The sequence below is a fragment of the Perca flavescens genome, chromosome 8 (assembly GCF_004354835.1).
Source record: "Perca flavescens isolate YP-PL-M2 chromosome 8, PFLA_1.0, whole genome shotgun sequence".
NCBI lineage: Eukaryota > Metazoa > Chordata > Actinopteri > Perciformes > Percidae > Perca > Perca flavescens.
Genome location: NC_041338.1, coordinates 721,891 through 742,663, shown reverse-complemented (window position 1 = coordinate 742,663; position 20,773 = coordinate 721,891). Strand labels below are relative to the sequence as shown.

Here is a 20,773-nt window from a genome sequence, read left to right as displayed (position 1 = left end):
ACATGCTTTGATCGTAGTGTGGGAATACAGTGCATTTTCAGGTTAAATAAATATATAGTTGAAACACATATTGCTCTCAAAAGGAAATAGTATCAGTGTTTTCCCGTTTAGTTTGCTTCAGTACCTATTTCATTACTCCAAATCACTACACATACACTGACCTCAAACATATAAGCGTGCATTTCTGCTCTGCAGTAACACACAGGAAGAGTGTGTTTTCTTAAATTAGCTTTGGTCCTAACGTTGAAAAGTGAACCAGGGCTACTCTCTACTCTGAATCATATCTTTCTTACTTTGATAAAGTGATGAAGTGTTCATTCAAGGCCCTGTTGAATGGATGGATGTTTGGTGGTGTTTATCTGGACCGGGCTCAGACAGGAAACACAAATGCAAGTTTCCGTTGCATTACACTATTTCCTGCAGAGCCCACCTACTCACCACAGTTGCACAAACAAACACGCTGTGTCTTTTATTGTTATTGCTTTTCACTGTAACTCCACCAACACTCCAGTCCCTCAGCCATGACTCCTCTCACACACACACACACGCACACACGCACGCACACACACACACATCGTGACATAAGTATCGTGATGAGACTTAAACCCAATGGTAAAATAACTGTAAATTACTGAACAAAACATGAAGTAAAACATTAGAATTTTTTGACATTTGTATTTGTCTTTTAGGTTGTGTTGATATATCAGTTTAAACTAGTAGAACTGACCTATCTTCCTGACTTCCGTGTTTAGGTCCAGCTGGAAGGTGGACGGCAGCAGTACAAGCCCATGGTCATGGCACTGACGGAGAAGGACATCCTGCTGTTTGAATCGGTGCCGTGGAGCAGAGAGTCCTGGTCCATGCCTCTGCTCACACATCCGCTGCTCGCCACAAGGTAAAGACAACAGACAGCAGGGCAGCGCTGGAATGGAACTATGTAGATTTACTCAAGTACTGTACTTAAGTACAAATGTTGAGGTACTTGTACTTTACTTGAGTCTTTTACTCCACTACATTTCAGAAAGAAATATTGTACTTTTTACTCCACTACATTCATCTGTTCCAGCTTTAGTTACTAGTTACTTTAGTTATTCCACTACATTCATCTTTTACAGCTTTAGTTACTAGTTACTTTAGTTACTTCGCTACATTCATCTGTTACAGCTTTAGTTACTAGTTACTTTAGTTACTTCGCTACATTCATCTGTTACAGCTTTAGTTACTAGTTACTTTTGATTGTTTTCTTTTTTCACTTTAAAAGCATGTTGATTGTTCGAGATGAATAAAAAACTAAACAGAATTTTACATAGTAGGATTTCTGCACACAGAACACATGTAGTTTATAAAATCTGATGTTTGATTCTAAAGTAAACTAGCCGACAATATAACTGCTACAAGTCCAGCTGAGATGATGAGACCATTAAACACACAGCTGGTTGGATCCTTTACACACACTACAATGGGAGGAGGGTTCTGCATTTAGCCTTTTTTCTTTAATACTTTAAGTACATTTTCCTGATGATACTTACATCATTTTACTTAAGTAACATTTTCAATGCAGGACTGTTACTTGTAACAGAGTATTATTACAGTGTGGTATTAGTACTTTTCCTTAAGGAAAGGATCTGAATATTTCTTCCACCACTGCAGCAGGGTCACTCAGCTGAAGCCAGAATGTTCAAATCTAACCTGACTGGTCGGCTTTCCATCTATCAGGAAACAGCTTACATTACTCTTTTACAGATTTTACCTTTTGCTCAAAAAAGGATAACTGTCATCATAATAGTGAATTGGGTTTAACATTTCTTGATGGTACAGTTAAAATGCATTTGGATGAGACATTTTTGCAAGGTTTCAGCACATATTCAACAGCATATTATTATTAGCTGACTGTCAAAAAGAACGGTTTTAGCAGGCTTTCTGTTCCGCACTTTCAATCTACTGTCAACATATGTTCAATAAATACATTTAATGGTAAGTACCTGGAAGTTTACAGTGCTCACATTAAAATCAAAGTGAAAAAATGTGCTAGGTCAGTGGTAACCTGTTTAGTCTAGAAGGAGGGTTTTTGGGGGGGAAACTTCAGCTGGGAACCCCCACCAAGACCCAGTTCATCCTATTTAGGAAATTACACTAACCAGCTCAGTCAATGCTGTGGTGCAGTCACTTCAGAGACTATGGGGTATATCCCAGGTCCTTAAATCTCATCCATGTTTTCTTGCCTTGCTTCCCTTCCTGGCGTCTTAGTCCGTCCCACCGAGGAAGCATGGGAGAGGTGCGAGGAAATCATGCAAGGAGAGAGGAAACGAGGAAATGTGTTTTTAGAGGGATGAGACCTTCTTTCCTCTGAAGCGTCACATTAATTCGTCAGATGTATGGGCGGAGTTAGCAACAGCTTTCAGCTTTCTGAAAGGCTGCTGCCTCAGAGATCTCTCCTCCATCCTCCATCCTTGCTCTGCCAATGCAATGCCAATGCAGATTATCTTTGTAAGTGGTCTTTGAGAATGTTAAAGGTCTCTGTATTTTCACATGTCTCTCCCTTCAGACTCGTTCATTCTGGCAGCACCCGGGGTTCTCCTGCCCAAGGTTCAGACCTGGTGTTTGCCACTCGGACGGGCACAGGGCGGGGAATTGAGTCCCACATCTTCCGAGTGGAGACCCACTGGGATCTGTCTTCATGGACTCGAGCCCTTGTGCAGGGAGCCCACACTGCCGCTGAGCTCATCAAAGAAGTCTCTATTGGTGAGTGTGCGTGTCTGTAGTAAGAGTTTAAAGTCAGTACCAAAACTCCCTGTGGACATTGGTCTTCTAGGCAAACATGTACGGTGGTTGGTTTCTGTTATATCATCATTCATGGTACTGGGGAGGCTCCACACAGAGCTTTGGCCGTAGCCTACGTAAGTGGCCTAAAGTTTATACTTGTGCGTTGGTGTGTGCGTCTATCTCTTTAAGAGAATAGCAGGGCCGGGGTGTGTTTTGTGTGTGTGCGTGGGGAGTGTGTGGTAGAGCGAGTGGGAGAGTGGCTTGGATTGGAAAAGTTAAGCCTCTCCTTGATTTCATGGAGAAGGAGAACACAGAAATGAGTAGTAGGGGACTGCAACGCTACCAAGCCACAGCCAAACGGACCAATCACAGTCGTTGCGGTCTGTGTCGCAGTGATGTATAGTTACATGTTTTGAGAGGTGCACGTCAGGCTACGACATAGGGTCGTTATCTACACATACCTACGTACCCATGGTGTCGATTTAACGCAGAAACATAAATTGGCCTTTACATGTATACCACAGACACAATACCACAGAGTGGATTGAGCACCTCGGGCACAAATGGCTTGTGTTCACGTTTGGATGAATGCATGTGTGCTTGTTTTAAACACTGTGTGTGTGGTTTGTACAGTACACACAGGTTAGCAGCAGTGGTAGAGTAAGTAAGCAGGCCTTGGTGTGGGTTCACCTTTGTGCATGAAATCAGAATGCTAACAAGTGAATGTTGAGTGGAAGTTAGTTGTCTAGAAAGAATATTTGTTCACAAGCTAAACCCCATATAATGCTTTCTTCTCCCAGGTACGCACAGATAAACTATTTGTATGTATATAGGCCTTTAAATGCCAGAGTACTTTGGCAAATATGTCCGGAAGCTTCTGACAGCAACTGGCTCACTAGCAGTGTGCAGCAGCTCACAGAGAGCAGCTCTGTGTTGGAAAAGCAGAAGTGGGAGCCAGCAGAGGGGAATGTTTCCACTTTGTGCAGAACAATAGTTGGCAGCCGGAACAGAACTGGAAAGCCTCAGCCATTTCTTTTTTCTTCTTCCCTTCTACAGTTGTGCAGGATCATTCAAGCCAGTCAAGTTACAGTAATACACATGGAAATGCTTTTGGATCAAATTACTTCACAGTTTAGGCTGCAACAGGCAGGTTTTTTAAATATCATTATTTTATTTAGCAAATATTTTATTATTATCATTCTACGGTTATCTGTGAAATTGTCTCTGTTTTTATAATGTGAAGCACTTTGTGTTGCATGACCTTTTTATGAAAAGGGCTATACAAATAAAGTTTGATTGATTTATTGATTGATGTAAAAGATACTCTTGTCTTTGGGCTGCAGCAGAGAGGAACATCCCATCCAGGTTGCTGTAGACTAACTTTGAGTGAGCTATTATTCAGGCGACAGTTAGTGTCACTGCTGGGAGGAAGATAACAACATACTGTACCTCTGAGACATTGAGAGGAAGAAATGTGGTCTGCTGTCAACACATGGTATGACTTTGGGGTTATTTAAGTTTGTCTTTTGTCAATATGTATACATGCATTACACATATTACTCACCCTCCGCACACACTTGCACTCATCCACTGGGGCATTGCTCACCCGTGCTCACCCACACACCTGCTATTCTTGAGCTTTTTCTCTCTCTCTCTTCCAGGTTGCACATTGAACAGACAGGATGTTCGGCTGACGCTGCACTATGAGAAGGGCTTCACTGTGACGAGGGAGCCGGCAGATCCAGCCGGGGGCGCCGTGCTGTACAGATATCCCTACGAGAAGCTCAAAATGTCCGCCGACGATGGAATACGCAACCTCTACCTTGACTTTGGAGGGCCAGAGGGAGAAATGGTAAGTTAAGACAATAGAATCCAAGAAATACTGTTACTGTATATTTGATATGCTGTCACATTAATTTTTGAACCATTTCATACTCCAGCCAGAGAACAGTTGGATTAGTTTGGTATGTGACACAAAGTAATTGTAACTCTCCATTACCCATTTATCAATCAGTTATTTTGATAAATTGTGTAGTCTAAAAAATAATTGACTGTCGACTTTTTAAGTCATTATAGCATCTTATTCTAGCAGACTATTCTGATGGTTTTAGTTTGTAACCATTTTGAAATGTTAAAGGGGAACACTTGGACACATGGCTACAGAGAGAGCTGCACAATGTTACTGACATCACTTGTTTTTAGCCGCATAACACACCTGAATCTCCGACAAACTGTTGGTGGTCAACTTGCATTATGGGTAATGTAGGCACCAGATTATGACAAGGAAGAAGAAAGCGTGGAATAGAAAAGATGATTACGGTATGAAACCTATACATTAGGGCTGCACAATATATCGTCACATAAACACATCGCAGAAACACTCAGAGATGTTAGTTGAAATAAGATATGAGTAGAAAACTACACTTTAAAATGTAAGTCACTTTATTTAGTGGGGCATTTTATATTTAATTCAATGTTCAATTTGTTCAATAAAAGAATGTTGGAAATTATTTCCTTGATCTGTTTTAAATTGAACAAGCAGTTTGTTATTGTTGCAATATTCAACAACGTTATTGCATAGCGCATATTTTCCTCATATCGTGCAGCGCTACTATATATATTATATTATATATGCTTTTATCAGACTGAAGTAACGTTGCCTTGTACTTTGAGGGTAAGGCAACGTCACTGATTTGATTTGTTTTTGGTCTAGAGCAGAGATCTTCAACAGGTGGTCCAGGCCCCTAAGGGGTCATCAGAGTTACTGCAAGGGGGGCCTCCAAATTATTGTTCAATTCTTAAAAGTTTTTTCAGCACAGAATAATACTTTGCACGTCTATAATGTGAGACAGGTGTGTCGGAGGGGGATAAGTAGGACGGAAGTTGCAAAGAAACTCCTGCACGCTGTCTAACTTGCAAAAAATATGTATAAAGGCTTTAGGCTTTTATTGTAAGCCTAGTTTAATATGCAACTTAATTTTATAAAATATGTAGTAGGGGGTCCCCGCTCCGTCTCTCTCTAGATAAGGGGTCCTTGGCTTAAAAAACGTTAAAGCCCCCTGGTCTAGAGGACAGAATTACAAAAATTTTAGATTGGAACCACAACAATTGATAGTATAATAAAGTGGCTGTACATATAATTTACTAACTAAAACAGGATGTAGTGATGTGAGCTAAAATACTGTAAATGATCTGCATTCAAGCAAATAAAAGGGGGTCTTATATCTCAGAATAAAGTATCAAAACTACATATTACCCTTCATCCTTTCCTCCCTCACTTTCTCCCTCTGTCCTCCAGGTATTTGACCTCCACTCGGGTCCAAAGCCGGTGGTGTTTGTCCTCCACTCCTTCCTGTCAGCCAAGCTCACCCGTATGGGCCTGCTGACGTGAAACAACCAACAGCAGCAGCGTGGACGAGAGGACGGGCCAAGGCACAGCGAGGAGGGGGAAAGACACTCCCAAAATGATATGATACTGGGAGTTGATTTTTTCTTTTCTTTTCTTTTTTCACTCCATCTTCTCCATTCACAGCTGAAGCTGCACGGAAGATTTAATCCGCGAGTCGTATTTCCGATTGTCTGAAATTTGTGCCTTCTCTTCCAACTTTCTCCTTGGCCTCTTGCAATCATTTGTAGTGCAAGGTCAGGTAAAAAGGATGTGGCACTTTGCTTGAAGTCATGCTGTGTTAATGGACAAAAAGCTATTAACAATCTCATTACATTCCATGTGATGAATGTCACTATGATTATATGATATGATGTAAAAAGATGCTAGGATGCTTTGATGTGCTTATGAGATGCACTTCAAGCAAAGTGTTACTAAAATATATTAAGGAAAGGGAGGATTTTTAGACAATTAATACACAGCCAAGCACAGATTGGTTAATGTTACTCGTTTTTACTCTATGCCTATCATTCCATGACAGCCTTCCAATGTACTTTGGGCTCTTTTTAATGTATATTTGTTTGTCTTTGAGAAAGAAATGTGAGTGAAAGACGCTGTTTTAAAAATCAGAATGCAGTTAACTGTGTGTGTGTGTGTGTGTGTGTGTTGTGTGTGTGTGTGTGTGTGTGTGTGTGTGTGTGTGTGTGTGTGTCTCTCTCTATACTACACGCTTCTGTTGGCTTGGCAGTGTGCCTGCTGTTTGATATTAACCTTTTTAGCACATTATCCCAAACTACTGTTGTAATCAGGAGTGCCAACTGTGCCTTTTTACATGTAGTCGAAGACACTCTTTGTAACGTTTCCTTTTTTATTTTTATTTCATACAACGAGAGAATTTGAAAATTTCGACATGTGCAAGCAATAGTATTACTCTTCTAGTGTAAACCGTGTTACTTTGTTTTATGTTTTTGTTGTTTTGTTTAAGTGTGTATCTCATGACAGCATAACTTCCAGACATTGAACTCTGTATCAGATGATGATATATAACATGAGCATGTGTTACCTCCCCTCCTTGACCTACACTATAACGTTGTCTCCGTCTCACTGTCGCTATCATCTCATTTCCCTTTGCTTGAGATTACCGGTCTCTTGTTACCGTTCCTCCAGCAGCATTTCTCTGGCTAAGGATTGTTTAACAGGCTTGTTTCAAGGTGGGCCGCCACATGACAGAAGTACCATTGTATTTTAATAATCGGAACTGTAATGGTCGAATACGTCTCACCTCCTATGAACCCCCGCAGTAGAGAGGTTACTATACACTTTATGTCCTTCAGCTTCTTGCAAGGCTGAAGAAATGCTTAGTCGACTAAACCTCATGATTAACTAACATGATTTTGTCGACTAATCGATTAGTTGATTTTATCGAGTGTGCTTTGAGTGGTCGTTAAGACTAGAAAAAGTGCAATATATAACAGTCCATTTACCATGGTAGTCAGTAGAGCCTCTGTGATCTTTTGGGCCTCAAACAATGTAGCATTGTGTCCACTGACCATGCAACATAGGAGAACAAGATATCCCTTCTGTCCTCGGATCACCAGTCCCAATGACCTTTATTCTATTTTGGACTCTGATGTCCTTGTGATTGTTTAACCCTCCCGTTGTCTTTGTCTCACATTTAGCCTGTTTTCAAAGTTACTATGTGAGAAATATGGGTTTCTTTCAAGCACATTGCCCAAAAATAACATAAAACCGCTCTGCGCCGGCTGTTGCATTGATTTCCTAGGGGGGGGTGGCGCCCAACTATGCTCTGCGCTACCACTGGCGTCGCGCACTGTTCAGATAGCTCAAAGTTCAAATTATTTCAACTTTGACCTAGTTGCCGCTGACCTTTCGAAAGCTCAACCAATGAGATAACAGCATTTTGTTACCTAGCGGTGTGCAGAGAGTAAATCGCGTATCATGCGTAGGCGGCTTAAATGGTTCTGTACAATGCTCTTCACAAGTAAAATGTATGATCAGTTCAATACTTTCATTGAATTTTAGGTGTTTCATTTAATTTTATAGCATGAGAAAATTTCAAAGTTTCAAGTTTCAAAATAATATCCTGACTAAACTTTGACATATATACCAGTCTGTGATTATCCATCAACATACGTTCCTCTAATCTTAACTATTAGTCAAAATAATTCATAATTTCAGCTTTTTTAACTCACACATTATGTAAAAATTCATAAATGAGGTCTATTGACCATGAATTCCAAAAATAAGTGTAAAACTAGTGGTAATAAGTTGGCGGTATAGTTAAAAAACGATCAATGAAAAACGTGACAAAAACGAAAAAAGCAACACAAAAATGTTAATTTTCAGATTTGAGACGGAATACGGAAACTTATTTTGGGTTTTTTGTGAATGTGAAAAAATATACACTTATAGTTGCTAAAGCTACATAGCTCTTTTTCAGGCTATAGTTTTCTTTAAACATATTTTTATTGAGATTTTCATATTGCTTTTGAATATGAACATTTTAACCGATGAAATGAATACATTATCCCCCCCAATCTGGCAGAAATAAATACATAAGATCACAGCATTGCAAAAGTTACAGAAAGTTTCAAAAGAATCACAATATCGAAATCATGACTTTCAAAAAGTCTATGTAAGGACTACACAACTGAGCAAAGTTCTTATCTTTCTTTTTACAATATAGTCTCTCCAATACTAGACAGGCCTTCAGGTCCTTTGTCCACGTTCCAGTAGTAGGTGTTTTCAAGCTATACAGGGTTTCCGCCGGGAGTATTAAAAAGTCTAAAAATTTGCTGAAGTATTGTGTTCTAGGTCTTAAATAATTTTAAACAGGTCTTTATTTTCCTACGTCCATGCACTGCTACCTCTAAAGCTCATTTTCTTTAATTCCGTGGTGTTGTAGTTCTTTCTTTCGCTAGTCCAAATATAACTTTGCTGTATTACGACTACAAATGAGACCAACATTCAGCTTAAATTGCAGCCAATCAGCTTTCGTGTTACTGGCGCGAGTCTTTTTCGGATCGTACCACAGACATAAAACAGATTTTATTCTTTAACTTTGGGGAAGAGCAAGTTAAGCGATGCTTGGCTTGAAAAAAAACCTGAATTTAGGGCTCAGTTGATGTTGTGATAAAGGTCTTAAATTTCATTCATAATGGTCTTAAAAAGTCTTAAATTTGACTTGGTGAAACCTGCAGAAGCTCTGCTATAGTGAATAGGCTTTGTTAAAGGAGAGCAGCCTTCCCTTTGAACATCATGTGTTTGAGGTAAACATTTGGCCTGACAAAGTCTTGTTCCTGAGTTGCACTCCATCATCCTACTTCTTCGCCTACTTTTCATGTTATGTTAATCATGATTCTCTAACTCACTGCACAGATCTGATTGTCTTATGTTGGTCAACCTTAAACAGGCTGCAGGCCGGCCCTCCTGGATCTTTATGCCCTAACCTATCGAACCCCTTTAAATCTGTGAATGTACACCTCTCCTCTCCTTCCAGATGATTATTTCTCATCTCCTTTCTCTTTATACTCTGAGATTGTGGCTGTCCTGTCTATGCAAAGCAATGCTTCAAAGAAGGGGTTATTTAAACCAAAGTTAATGTATGTGGCAGCTTGCGTCCAACACAATCATTGAACTGAAAAGTCACAACAGGATAAAGTGCTGCTGCAACAACCTGTCATATGCAAAGTATTTTAGACTTCCTTCCAAGATACTATACAATGTGTGATAGCAATGTAATAATCTCAAATGTAAATACCTACAATAAAACTGTTACAAAGTATACGGGTTGATGTGTGGCTGGTTTGTTATAAAGACAAGATTTACAATTAAATGTTATGCATTGGCATTTTTCTCGTGTGTGTGTGTGTGTGTGTGTGTGTGTGTGTGTGTGTGTGTGTGTGTGTGTGCGTGTGCGTGTGCGTGTGTACTAGTGTTATAGCACCGATATGGCCGCTAGGTGGCGGCAACAGCACTTCCTCAAAGCATCTCCCACTTTACCATTCGTCAAGTTATTTTGCCGAAAAATGGGAATTTTATTTAGCGAAGATCCTATCCTTTAAATATTCTTGATTAGCTTCGTGAATATTTATATTCTGTCATTTTTAGGTCAAACGCTTGTGTTTTATTTTTGAAAAGTTTAACCGGAACCTATTGTTGTATCAATAGCGCTGTTGCTGTGTTGGTTTCGTTGGGTCGAGGCAGAGCTGTCATACTAAGCTAGCTAACGTACTAGCCATTGTTTTGTCATGTCAAGAACAGTCGGTCCCCTCACAACACAGGGCTGGTAACGAGTTCATATCTTCACATATCCGCCTGTGGGTCAGAGGATAGAAGTCTGGGTGGAGAGCACAAGAGTGAGATGAAATGACAACGTCAACATTACAGGTAACGTTAGGCTACTACTAGCTAGCTAGCTAGCTAGCTAACGTTACCGTTAGTCTTGCTACAGCAGCTTGAATGCGAGCTAACTGGCTAGCATAACAGCTGACGCTAAGCCCGCCGATGTTGTGAGCAAACCAGCCTGCAAACACATTTCATTGTCGTGAAAATAACATTAGAGTCAACAAGGTCTAACGTTACTGTACCAGCTAACTACATACTATACAAACCATAATTTTAACTAACTGGTGTGGGTTATGAATGTGTGGATTGCTAACGTTAGCCTCTGCTGGATAATGTTTATAATGGTAACGTTAGCAGATGAGATGGGCTGTAGCTACTGCTCGCAGACTGTTAACATGACAAACTAATATTTTCTACGTTTTGGAACATTTTAGTCTGGTAATTGCCTTAAGAAATAGCCCAGTGAATGGTGTAGACTCGGAGAAACTATTAGTATTCCATTGTATAACATCGTATAACTTGTGCTTTGTTTTGGTTGTGCTCCAGTGTCGACATGCAGATTACTAACGTGTAACGGTACACTCCCTGCCTTTGTGTCTGTGTCTCCACCCCAAGCCATCCCAAATCCCTCCTCTGACTGTATTTCTCTGCATCTGTTGCAGAAAGCGATTGATCTTGTGACCAAAGCCACAGAGGAAGACAAGGCAAAGAATTATGAGGAGGCCTTGCGACTTTACCAGCATGCTGTGGAATATTTCCTACATGCTATCAAATGTGAGTACTGTCTGCAGCCGGACAGGTTGTTGGATTAGTTTTACACTCTTATTTTTGTACTAACATTGGTAGGTTTAATTTACATTGTTGTTTTTCCTTTTTAGATGAGGCCCACAGCGACAAGGCAAAGGAGAGTATACGAGCAAAGTGTATGCAGTACCTGGACCGAGCGGAAAAACTTAAAGACTATCTGAAAAATAAAGACAAACAGGGCAAGAAGCCTGTCAAGGAAGCCCAGAGCAATGACAAGTATGCTGTCTATCTTCTCCCCTCTCAGGAAACCTGTTCAACTCTGTGGGCTTTACTGTATTTGTGTCAACCTCTGTGTTTGTGTCCGGTCTAGGAGTGATAGTGACAGCGAGGGTGAAAATCCAGAGAAGAAGAAACTGCAGGAGCAACTTATGGGTGAGTGTGTGGGTGCAAATAGTCCTCACAGGGGAATTAAGCCGGTTGATATGATGATCAGTCTGTCATTGATTTTTGCCTTAATTGGACCAAAAAAAAGGGGTCGGTACCCTATTTCAGCAGTTCAGTGACATGATCATCGCATGTGTCTCGGATATATTTATATTCATAGGTATATCTTGTAGGGGTGACCCCAAATATTTGACTATTCGTCAAGTTGATCTAAGGAGCCTGTATCGACTGCCACTCTCACAGTCAAATCATCGTAGTGTCTGAAATGTGGTTATGAAACAAAGGATTGTTCCATTCGGGCTATATGGAGGGTGCTGAATGTCTGATTTTAGAATTGCTATCAGCCTATTAATAATACTGTGAATAACAATTGGAAGTAAGGGTAATGGACAAAAATCAGAAGTGCCAGTACTTAGTACTGGTTGGAACTGGCCCATTTCAGGCACTGATCATTGAATAACCCCCAATGCTTCTTTATAAAAAGATCTTCACCTGAAGTAATTGTAAGGAGAAATTCTGAGAGATTCAGATTTTTATTTTTAAGTAGTAGTCTGGGGTTCTGTGGGGTTATGAGTGGGTCTTGTTTGTGCCAGAGCTACAATCACCTTTTATAGGGTTTCTCCTGTTTGCATTGCCAATCTTAATCACGCTCTGTCTATGTGTCCAGGTGCCATTGTAATGGAGAAACCCAATGTCAGGTGGAACGATGTGGCTGGACTGGAGGGAGCTAAGGAGGCTCTGAAGGAAGCTGTCATCCTGCCCATCAAATTCCCTCACCTCTTTACAGGTACTGTGGGATGTTCCTGCTCTAAATCTGTTCACACCTACTAATTATCACACTGAAACCAAATGGTTAACCCTAATGTTGTCCTCGGGTCAAATTTGACCCGTTTTCAAAGCTTCTATATCATACATTTTTTCTTTTAACCAAATTGCCCCAAAATAACATGGATGGTTCCATAAGATGTTCTTCACAAAGTAAATTAAGGATCAGATCTCTATCTGGATAGAATTGTGGGTGTTGTATTCAGTTTTATAGCATTATCCTGACTAAACTTTGACAGATGTGTGATTGTCCATTACCTTCATTCCTCTGATCTTAATATTACTCAAAATCATTCATGATTTCAGCTTTTTTCTTACACAAAAATTATAAAATTTCATATAAATGAGGTTTATTGACCATGCATTCCCAAAAATAAGTAAAAAAAAAAAAAAAAAAAAAAGCATATCGTGGGGGAAGAGCAACAAAACATAAAAAAAGTGTCTAAAAGAGTGTTAATTTTGACCCGGGAGGACAATACAAGGGTTAAAAGATGTAAAACTGAGTTTCTCCAAAAAGAAACATGCAAGAACATTACTTTAAATATTGTGGTTACCAGGGATGTGCAGATACGTTTCTTGGAAATAAATAATTACGACCAAGGCCGGTGGAATTTCTTTTCGGTACAGTATATATTATTCTGCAGCCCAATACATCAGGCAGTCAGGGAAATGCATCCGTGAGAAGGGGGCTTAGTAGAAAATCCAGACGCACCCAGGCTATTCTTTCACGATACATAGGTGCCGATTCAATTTTATGTTTTCGCAATTGTGATTCGATAGTATTGAGTATTGGGATTTTCTTTTCCTTCTTTCACAAAAACAAAAGTTGAATAATAATTCTAGAGACGATATATCATGAGACATTTCTAAAAATGGATTGTTTTCTAAGAAGAATGCACATCACAGTATTATACTTATTTACTTTTTAAAGAAGAACATAACAGGTACAACAGTGTATGTGTGATGTTTTGAAATGACTGTCAAATAGTATTTTAGCATCACACCCTGTTGGATAGTACCCTGACAATTTGCACAGTAGTATTTCATCCTGTGACCAACATTAATTCTGGTCTCTGTGTTCTCAGGCAAGCGGACTCCGTGGAGAGGCATCCTGCTGTTTGGACCCCCAGGGACCGGGAAGTCCTACCTGGCTAAGGCCGTGGCCACCGAGGCCAATAACTCCACCTTCTTCTCGGTCTCCTCCTCAGACCTCATGTCCAAGTGGCTGGGAGAGAGCGAGAAGTAAGTCTCTTCTGTTGTCTGAAGCTGTACTCTACACAGGGAAAGACAAGTTTATTGTAGTTAGGGCTGGGCAATATATCAATATAAATCCATATTCTGATATGAGACTATTGTCTTCGATTATGGAAAAAATAATAATCACGATTATTTTGGTCAATATTGAAATCACGATTATTTAACACGATTACTCATTAACATTTGGATATAATGGATAGTGTCCATAATATAATGTATAAGTATAATCTGTTAGTGTCCTTTATCTCACAGAAAGAGTCTTTGGATCAGAATAAAATCTGTTTTACTACTGTGAATCGGTTCAGCTTTACAGATATCACACATAATGTTACACAGCTAATGAACAGTTCCACAGACATAACACGTGCATCTCACATCACATGTTCACTCACTATGACCACTACTACTGTCATTACGAAACAGTGGGCCAAAATATCAACAATAATGTTGCCGTCAGTGGGCTTATTTGCTAGCTAACCTTAGGAAAAATCCAGTACATAGACGGTACCGTAGAGTAACGTTACGTGAAACAGGTTATTTAACTTCCCTGCTCATTTACATACAGTTTAACAACTGAGGGAACATTACTATGTTTTTTCATGTTGGTTTTGAGCAGTATGCCTATGCACCCCCACTAAGCTGGAAAAATTTACTGGGGTTCTATATATATTATACTATTTTGGTGATCGTTGAGAGCCGAAATTGAAATCAAAATTCAATTAATTGCACAGCCCTACTAATATGACATAAGTGTTGTCTTTTACTGGTTTTACAGGCTGCATTACAGTAAAGTGATGTCATCTTTTGAACTTTCCAGACTGTTCTCGCGGTTCTATTATTTTCTTACTGATGATTATTTATCACTAATGTCATTGTGTAAATATTTTGTGAAAGCACCAATAGTCAACCTTACGTATCTTCGCAATATTACAACTATTTACTCTGCTGTAGTCTGGAAAGACACCAGAGCATCCGGGCAAGACAACAGCTTCTTCCCCGGAGCTGTCAGATTCCTTAACCCCCTGCTGCACCCAAGCTCAACATAACGAGCACAGCCCTCCCCAAAATCCTATATGTACTGAACCGCACTGTATATAGATGGATGACAATAAAGTCTCTCTTATGTCTCATCTTATATCAGAGGCTTTTTTTTTTTTTTCAAACACACTGTAATGACGGACTATTAAATGCTTACAACTCCCAGTAAATCCATTTCCAAACCAGACTCTCAGGCTGTTTCTCAGTCTTTGTCAGGGGCATTTTGCTTGCTGTCACTTATATGGAACGTGCCTCCTTTTAATATTGCTGTCCATATGTCTCTCTCATTTTTCCATCTCTCCCTGTGTCTCCCAGGCTGGTGAAGAACTTATTTGACCTGTCTCGCCAGCACAAACCCTCAATCATCTTCATCGATGAGGTGGACTCGCTGTGCGGCTCCAGGAACGAGAACGAGAGTGAGGCTGCCCGACGCATCAAGACTGAGTTCTTGGTCCAGATGCAGGGTGAGCCAAATGAGATGGGGAATGAGAACAATAAGCCTGACACAACATGATTCTGCACAGTGAAGAATATGCAGTATTTAATAATATGTATTGTATGTAATGTACAAGGGACAATCTTAAATATGTAAATGCATAACCCTGCATGGACACTGGAGCAGAAAGTTCATCTATAGAGCTGACTGAAGCTCTCTGGGTTTCTAGGTGTGGGAAACAACAACGATGGCATTCTGGTGCTGGGGGCCACCAACATCCCTTGGGTGCTCGACGCCGCCATCCGCAGAAGGTCAGAGCTCGCCTCAGTACTCCTCCATTAAATGTATGTTTGTCTCGCCCTGAATTAGTTTTATTACCGGCCACGACAGCAATGCTGCTATTGTTTACTTCTTGTGAGTCTGTGTGTGTCATTGGTGTGCAATCATGCAAAACAAAACGTGCAAAAACACTTATTTATGATCCATTCAACCAATACCCAATGGAAAATAATCTCAAAATGAAATAGCACAACGTGGTGTTGTCATAAAACAGCACTTTGAAGAAGTGGAGCAGAGTTCACTTTGCGGCGAAAACAAAATACACCCAGGAAACACTTGTTTGTTCTTCAGGAGTGTTTTAACCACAATCTTTTTCCTAAACTTAAAGGTGCTCGAAGCGATGTTGGGTGACGGCCCTTCTTGTTGACGTTCAAAGTATTTTGAAACAAAGCGAGGCTAGCTCGCCCCTCCCTCCTCCCCATCCCGTCCCCTGTCCCTCCCTTCCATGCTTCTGTGAACTAACCCCCAAATCCTTCTTGTCGATTATTGGCTGGAACACTGTTTGTTATGTTTGGTGGGGCAGGTTGGCGCAGTTTGTTTTTGTTGGCGTTTGTGGAGCCTGGGCTGTCTACAGAGACAGTTTTTTTTTGTTTTTTTAACAGTGTGTTCAGGGGACAGGCAGCTAAGCAGATAGTGAGGAGAGGTTTGCTGTATGTGACAACAAATGTTGTAGCCTAAAAAACGCGTTACATCACTTAGAGCACCTTTAATGAGTCGTTAAGGTGCCTAAACTTAACTGTCATCTCTGCATGACGCTCACCTTTTCTGGCTAAACTCCACCACCACGGCCCCTGACAGGACGGTCATCTGGCGGTGCCCGTACCCGGCTCTCTGTCACCGGTTGGTGGCTAAACAAGTGCTGCTGGTAGTCGCCGTCCTGGAGCTCTGTAGCGGCTAAATGGCACTATGTGTTTATGTTACAGCGCTTTACTTAGTTTAAAATACTTCTATTTTAGGTATGTAATATATGGTCTATTGGTGAAGAAGCATTGATAACTTTGAGTGGGGGGATACATTCGTTCCCACTGGGGATAAAAATAATTCAGCAGAGGGAGGGACATGTAGACCAGAAAGGGGGAAATCCTCTTCCATTATGGCTTAATACACAAGAGGGCCAACCCAAAATATGATAGTTGTATTGTTTTCATCAATCTTGCTGCTTTGCTCAACACAATTGTAAAATACTGTCCTGCATTTTTATATTCTTCCCTCTTTTATAGTTTCTAAAATTCAGTTCCAGGCAGCTTTCACAAGCTCTGTAAAATCTTATAAGTGTGAAACCTGCAAGCACGCTGTTTGTTATGTACGTTTTGAATGATTGAATGGATCTCGTCCTCTGTGGTGTGTCAGATTTGAGAAGCGTATCTACATCCCTCTGCCGGAGGAGCCAGCCCGGGCTCAGATGTTTCGTCTTCATCTGGGCAACACGCCACGTAGCCTGAGCGAGGCTGACCTGCGGCAGCTCGCCCACAAAACGGACGGCTACTCCGGCGCCGACATCAGTATCATCGTCCGGGACGCTCTCATGCAGCCTGTTAGGAAGGTCCAGTCTGCCACCCACTTCAAAAAGGTGACCATAGTGTTTGACAACATTATGGAAAGGATCCCTACAGAGATAGACCTTTTAGTTAAAGAGTAAGATCCTTTTAGTTTAACATCAAACAGCCCCGAAGTCACCATCACCAAACTCCACCAGACTCCATGTAAATAATCAGGACTTTTAGCGTGTATAGAGCCAGCATATTTCCACCAGACTCCATGTAAATAATCAGGACTTTTATCATTGTCAAACACACTTCATTCAAAGTGGGGAAAAAAACTAAATAAAACTACCAAAAGCCATCTTGGTTCATCTTTCCACTGTTCCAACGATCACCACTCTGGTTTGGTTGAAATAAACCCTTAATTCACCCATTTACATGTGGAGATATGCTGGCTCTATACACACTAAAAGTCCTGATTATTTACATGGAGTCTGGTGGAGATATGCTGGCTCTATACACGGTAAAAGTAGTGATTATTTACATGGAGTCTGGTGTAGTTTGGTGATGGTGATTTCGGGGCTGTTTCATGTTAAACTAAAAGGATCTTACTCTTTAACTAAAAGGTTTATCTCTTAGGGATCCTTTCCATAATGTTGTCAGACACTTAGAATAATAATCTGAGTCTGTCAGCAGCAAACACAGAACTTTTAGATAGGTAGAAAAATTGCGGCTGCCGGTTTCAGCGTTCTCGCTCAATACTGGACCGATTTCAAAGATTTTTGTTCACATTAGTCACTAGACACCATGACAGTCAAATCCCTGTAATAGTTTAAAAATGTAAACCTTTACAACTGAGCTTGTTTTTTCTTGTTCTTCCTCCTGCAGGTTCGTGGTCCATCCCGAAGCAACAACCAGTTGATGGTGGACGACCTCTTGACTCCGTGTTCCCCTGGTGACCCTGGAGCCATAGAGATGACGTGGATGGATGTGCCAACTGATAAGCTACTGGAGCCCATAGTCTGCATGGTGAGATGCACATATATTAATGTGGTCTGTGGTTTATGCTATATACCTGTCCCTATACAAATAAACATTAGAAAATAATGTTGGTTGATAATTATTAGCCAACATTATTTCCGTTAATCCAGACTAGATCCACAGTAACAGAAAAGCTGTAACCTGTCCAATGAATAAATGTCTGGTAAACGTGGACCCTGGATGGTGGAGAAATTGAATATTAAAAAACCAACCAATGTGAACCAAAAGTGACTTGTATTTTGAATGCTTTGCAGTCGGACATGCTGCGCTCTCTGTCCACCACGCGTCCCACAGTCAACACTGAAGATCTCCTGAAAGTCAAGAAGTTTACAGATGACTTTGGGATGGAGGGCTGAGAGACGGAGCCCCCCGGTCCACGAGAAGGATCAGACTACTGCTCCCAGCAACACTCATAACCTCCCCCACCACCACAACTACTGCTGTACCATCCTGTAGGCTTTCTTCTCTCAGCTCACGTCTTGCTTCTACTCATCCAAGGAGGAAGTTGACCAAATGCTACAATAGAAAATCTTGGTGTGATTTGGTAGTTGGACAATAGAGCCCATGCCTTTCTCCCATTTCCAGACAATGTTCCATTACAAAGCAGCTGCTACAGTGTATTCACTTCGACAACTTTTTTATCTAACCTGCATTGACGTGAGGAGAGTAGTGTTTGTCCCTCTCTGAGCCGATTCTATCTGACTGAAGGACTGTACTTTTTTTTTGCCTGTGTGCACTTTGCTTTGAAGGACAGTGACATTTGAAGAAGATAGTTCTCCTGCCAGGCATGCAAGTGTGTGAATGCATCTAAGTGTTTTTATGAAAAGTGTGTGTCTTAATGTTAATGTCTATAAGTTGAGAGTTAAATTAATGAATCATCACTGCCTCAGTGTTCCTCTACAGCTCTTTGTGTGTCTGCATTAGGCCTGTTTCTCTGTGCTCGCAATTATTTTCTGCACTCCATTTCCCAGAACACACCTGTCTGAGTGTGATCCGTACTGTGATGTCTTCCCTCTTGGATTTTGGTTTTATTGCAGTTTATGTTGCAGTCTGTTCTGCATTAATTTGGGCAATGCTGAGCATAAATACTCTCTTCCTGTTAAAAGAAAATCAATCAAGCACATCTCTTTAAATCTTAACATTTTGATTTGTTTTCGTTTGCCCTGCCATAAACTGTTCAAGTGTTACGGAACACTATTTATACAACTTGACTGACTATAATAGTGATACAGTATGTTTACACTTAATTTATTTCGTTGATGTTTTATGAGTGAGCTCAGTAGAAGTCCTTTTCTTCTGGGAGGCAAATATACACACCAAGTTCTACTCTGAGGCAGACTCCACCATATTGTTTCATGACTGTCTGTTCAGGGCTGGCGTTTTCGTTCTCAAACCTAAATAGTATCTGTTCTGTTGTCAGCTTACAGACAACAAGGAATGCTAACCCTGCTGGCTATCAAGAATGGGACCACACTGTTAAGTCTCTGTGAGATCTCTATCACAGCAGAACCACAGGCTGGTCTGCTGACTCAGTGATGGGACTAGATGGGTGATAGCCCAGTGCTAGTATCGCTGTTGGTTTGTGGACATATATGTTGGTTCAGTGGGATTTTATTTATTAACGTCTCTGTAAGGGGACTTAACCTGCTGCTGGCCATGTAACCATTACTACTAATTGAACCTGCATTAATAAAAACTGACATTTCAAATGAAAAAAGAGGCAAAGTTTCTGGTTTGACATTTTTATTATGTTCAGTAGCTCATGGTTTAAACATATTTAGAGGCTCTACGGTGGAATTTACAGTATCTCTCCCAGTCAAGTAAATATCAGTCTGAGATAATCAGTCCCATGTTCTCTACCTATTTATTGACAGCCACGTGTCAAACACAAGCAGACCAGGTAACGCCACGTTTTCTACTAGAGTAGAGCTTTCTACTAATGAAGCCACTGTTCATGTTTTAGGCATGCAAGCTGAGGCTCTTATAGACCAAATCACAATGTTTGTTTAATATAACTTCTGGATAGAAAACTCTGTCCGACCGGCGGTGACATGTTGCTGTTCCTAACATTAGATTTGGTTATTTCACATCAAGGACATAAAGCTGGCCGACCCAGTGTAACTGTGGGCAGACCTCAAGCAAGTTGGTTCAGTTCCTACTTGTCATGTCTTTTCAGTTTTATAATTTCAATGTTCAGATCCAGACTGATACCAGAATAGCAGTTAGAATAGACAAATGCTCGACACTAAAGACAAAATCCCTCAGCATATTTGTCAAGGCCACTTTGTCCTCGTTACTTTTACATTTCATGTGCAGACCTTGGCAGCAATGCGAACATTAAAAAATATAACCAACAGGAGATTTCTACTGAACCTATAAAGAGCACACAGTACTGCAAGACAATCTGGGTCTACGTTAGAGAATGTGTGCTTACAGTTACTATGATCTCTGTGGCATTATACTGAACACTGCAGAGTTCTGTGTAGTCTCGCATTGCCAGACCTTCCTTCACAGCGCTGCGAAGGAAGGTCTGGCTAGTCCACATAGCATTCCTGGATTGGAGAAAAACGTGCTCTGGTTTATTGGCATTTCTTTACACCAATCACAATTGTCTTGGGCGGTGCTAAGCTCCGGACGGAGCCACGGTGC

At 40.7% G+C, this 20,773-nt stretch overlaps 2 protein-coding genes across 2 annotated transcripts in view; both read left to right on the top strand.

Moving 5' to 3' along the window:
• Nucleotides 1–9,953, top strand: part of sntb2 (syntrophin, beta 2) — a 29,259-nt gene extending 19,306 nt beyond the window's left edge. Inside the window, exons 4-7 of the mRNA XM_028585638.1 lie at nt 753–895; nt 2,546–2,742; nt 4,425–4,615; nt 6,062–9,953. Of these exons, the coding sequence (XP_028441439.1) occupies nt 753–895; nt 2,546–2,742; nt 4,425–4,615; nt 6,062–6,154 (624 nt within the window). The 3' untranslated portion in view covers nt 6,155–9,953. The remainder of the gene's footprint in view (nt 1–752; nt 896–2,545; nt 2,743–4,424; nt 4,616–6,061) is intronic.
• A 174-nt stretch (nt 9,954–10,127) lies between these two features.
• vps4a (vacuolar protein sorting 4 homolog A) lies at nt 10,128–19,844 on the top strand. Its single transcript, XM_028586190.1, has 11 exons — nt 10,128–10,558; nt 11,179–11,290; nt 11,395–11,539; nt 11,634–11,695; nt 12,375–12,494; nt 13,618–13,774; nt 15,143–15,291; nt 15,493–15,574; nt 16,953–17,172; nt 17,972–18,112; nt 18,379–19,844. Exons 1-11 carry the CDS (start codon nt 10,538–10,540, stop codon nt 18,478–18,480), a joined length of 1,311 nt encoding a protein of 436 aa, XP_028441991.1. The 5' UTR covers nt 10,128–10,537; the 3' UTR covers nt 18,481–19,844.
• Nucleotides 19,845–20,773: the final 929 nt, after the last annotated feature.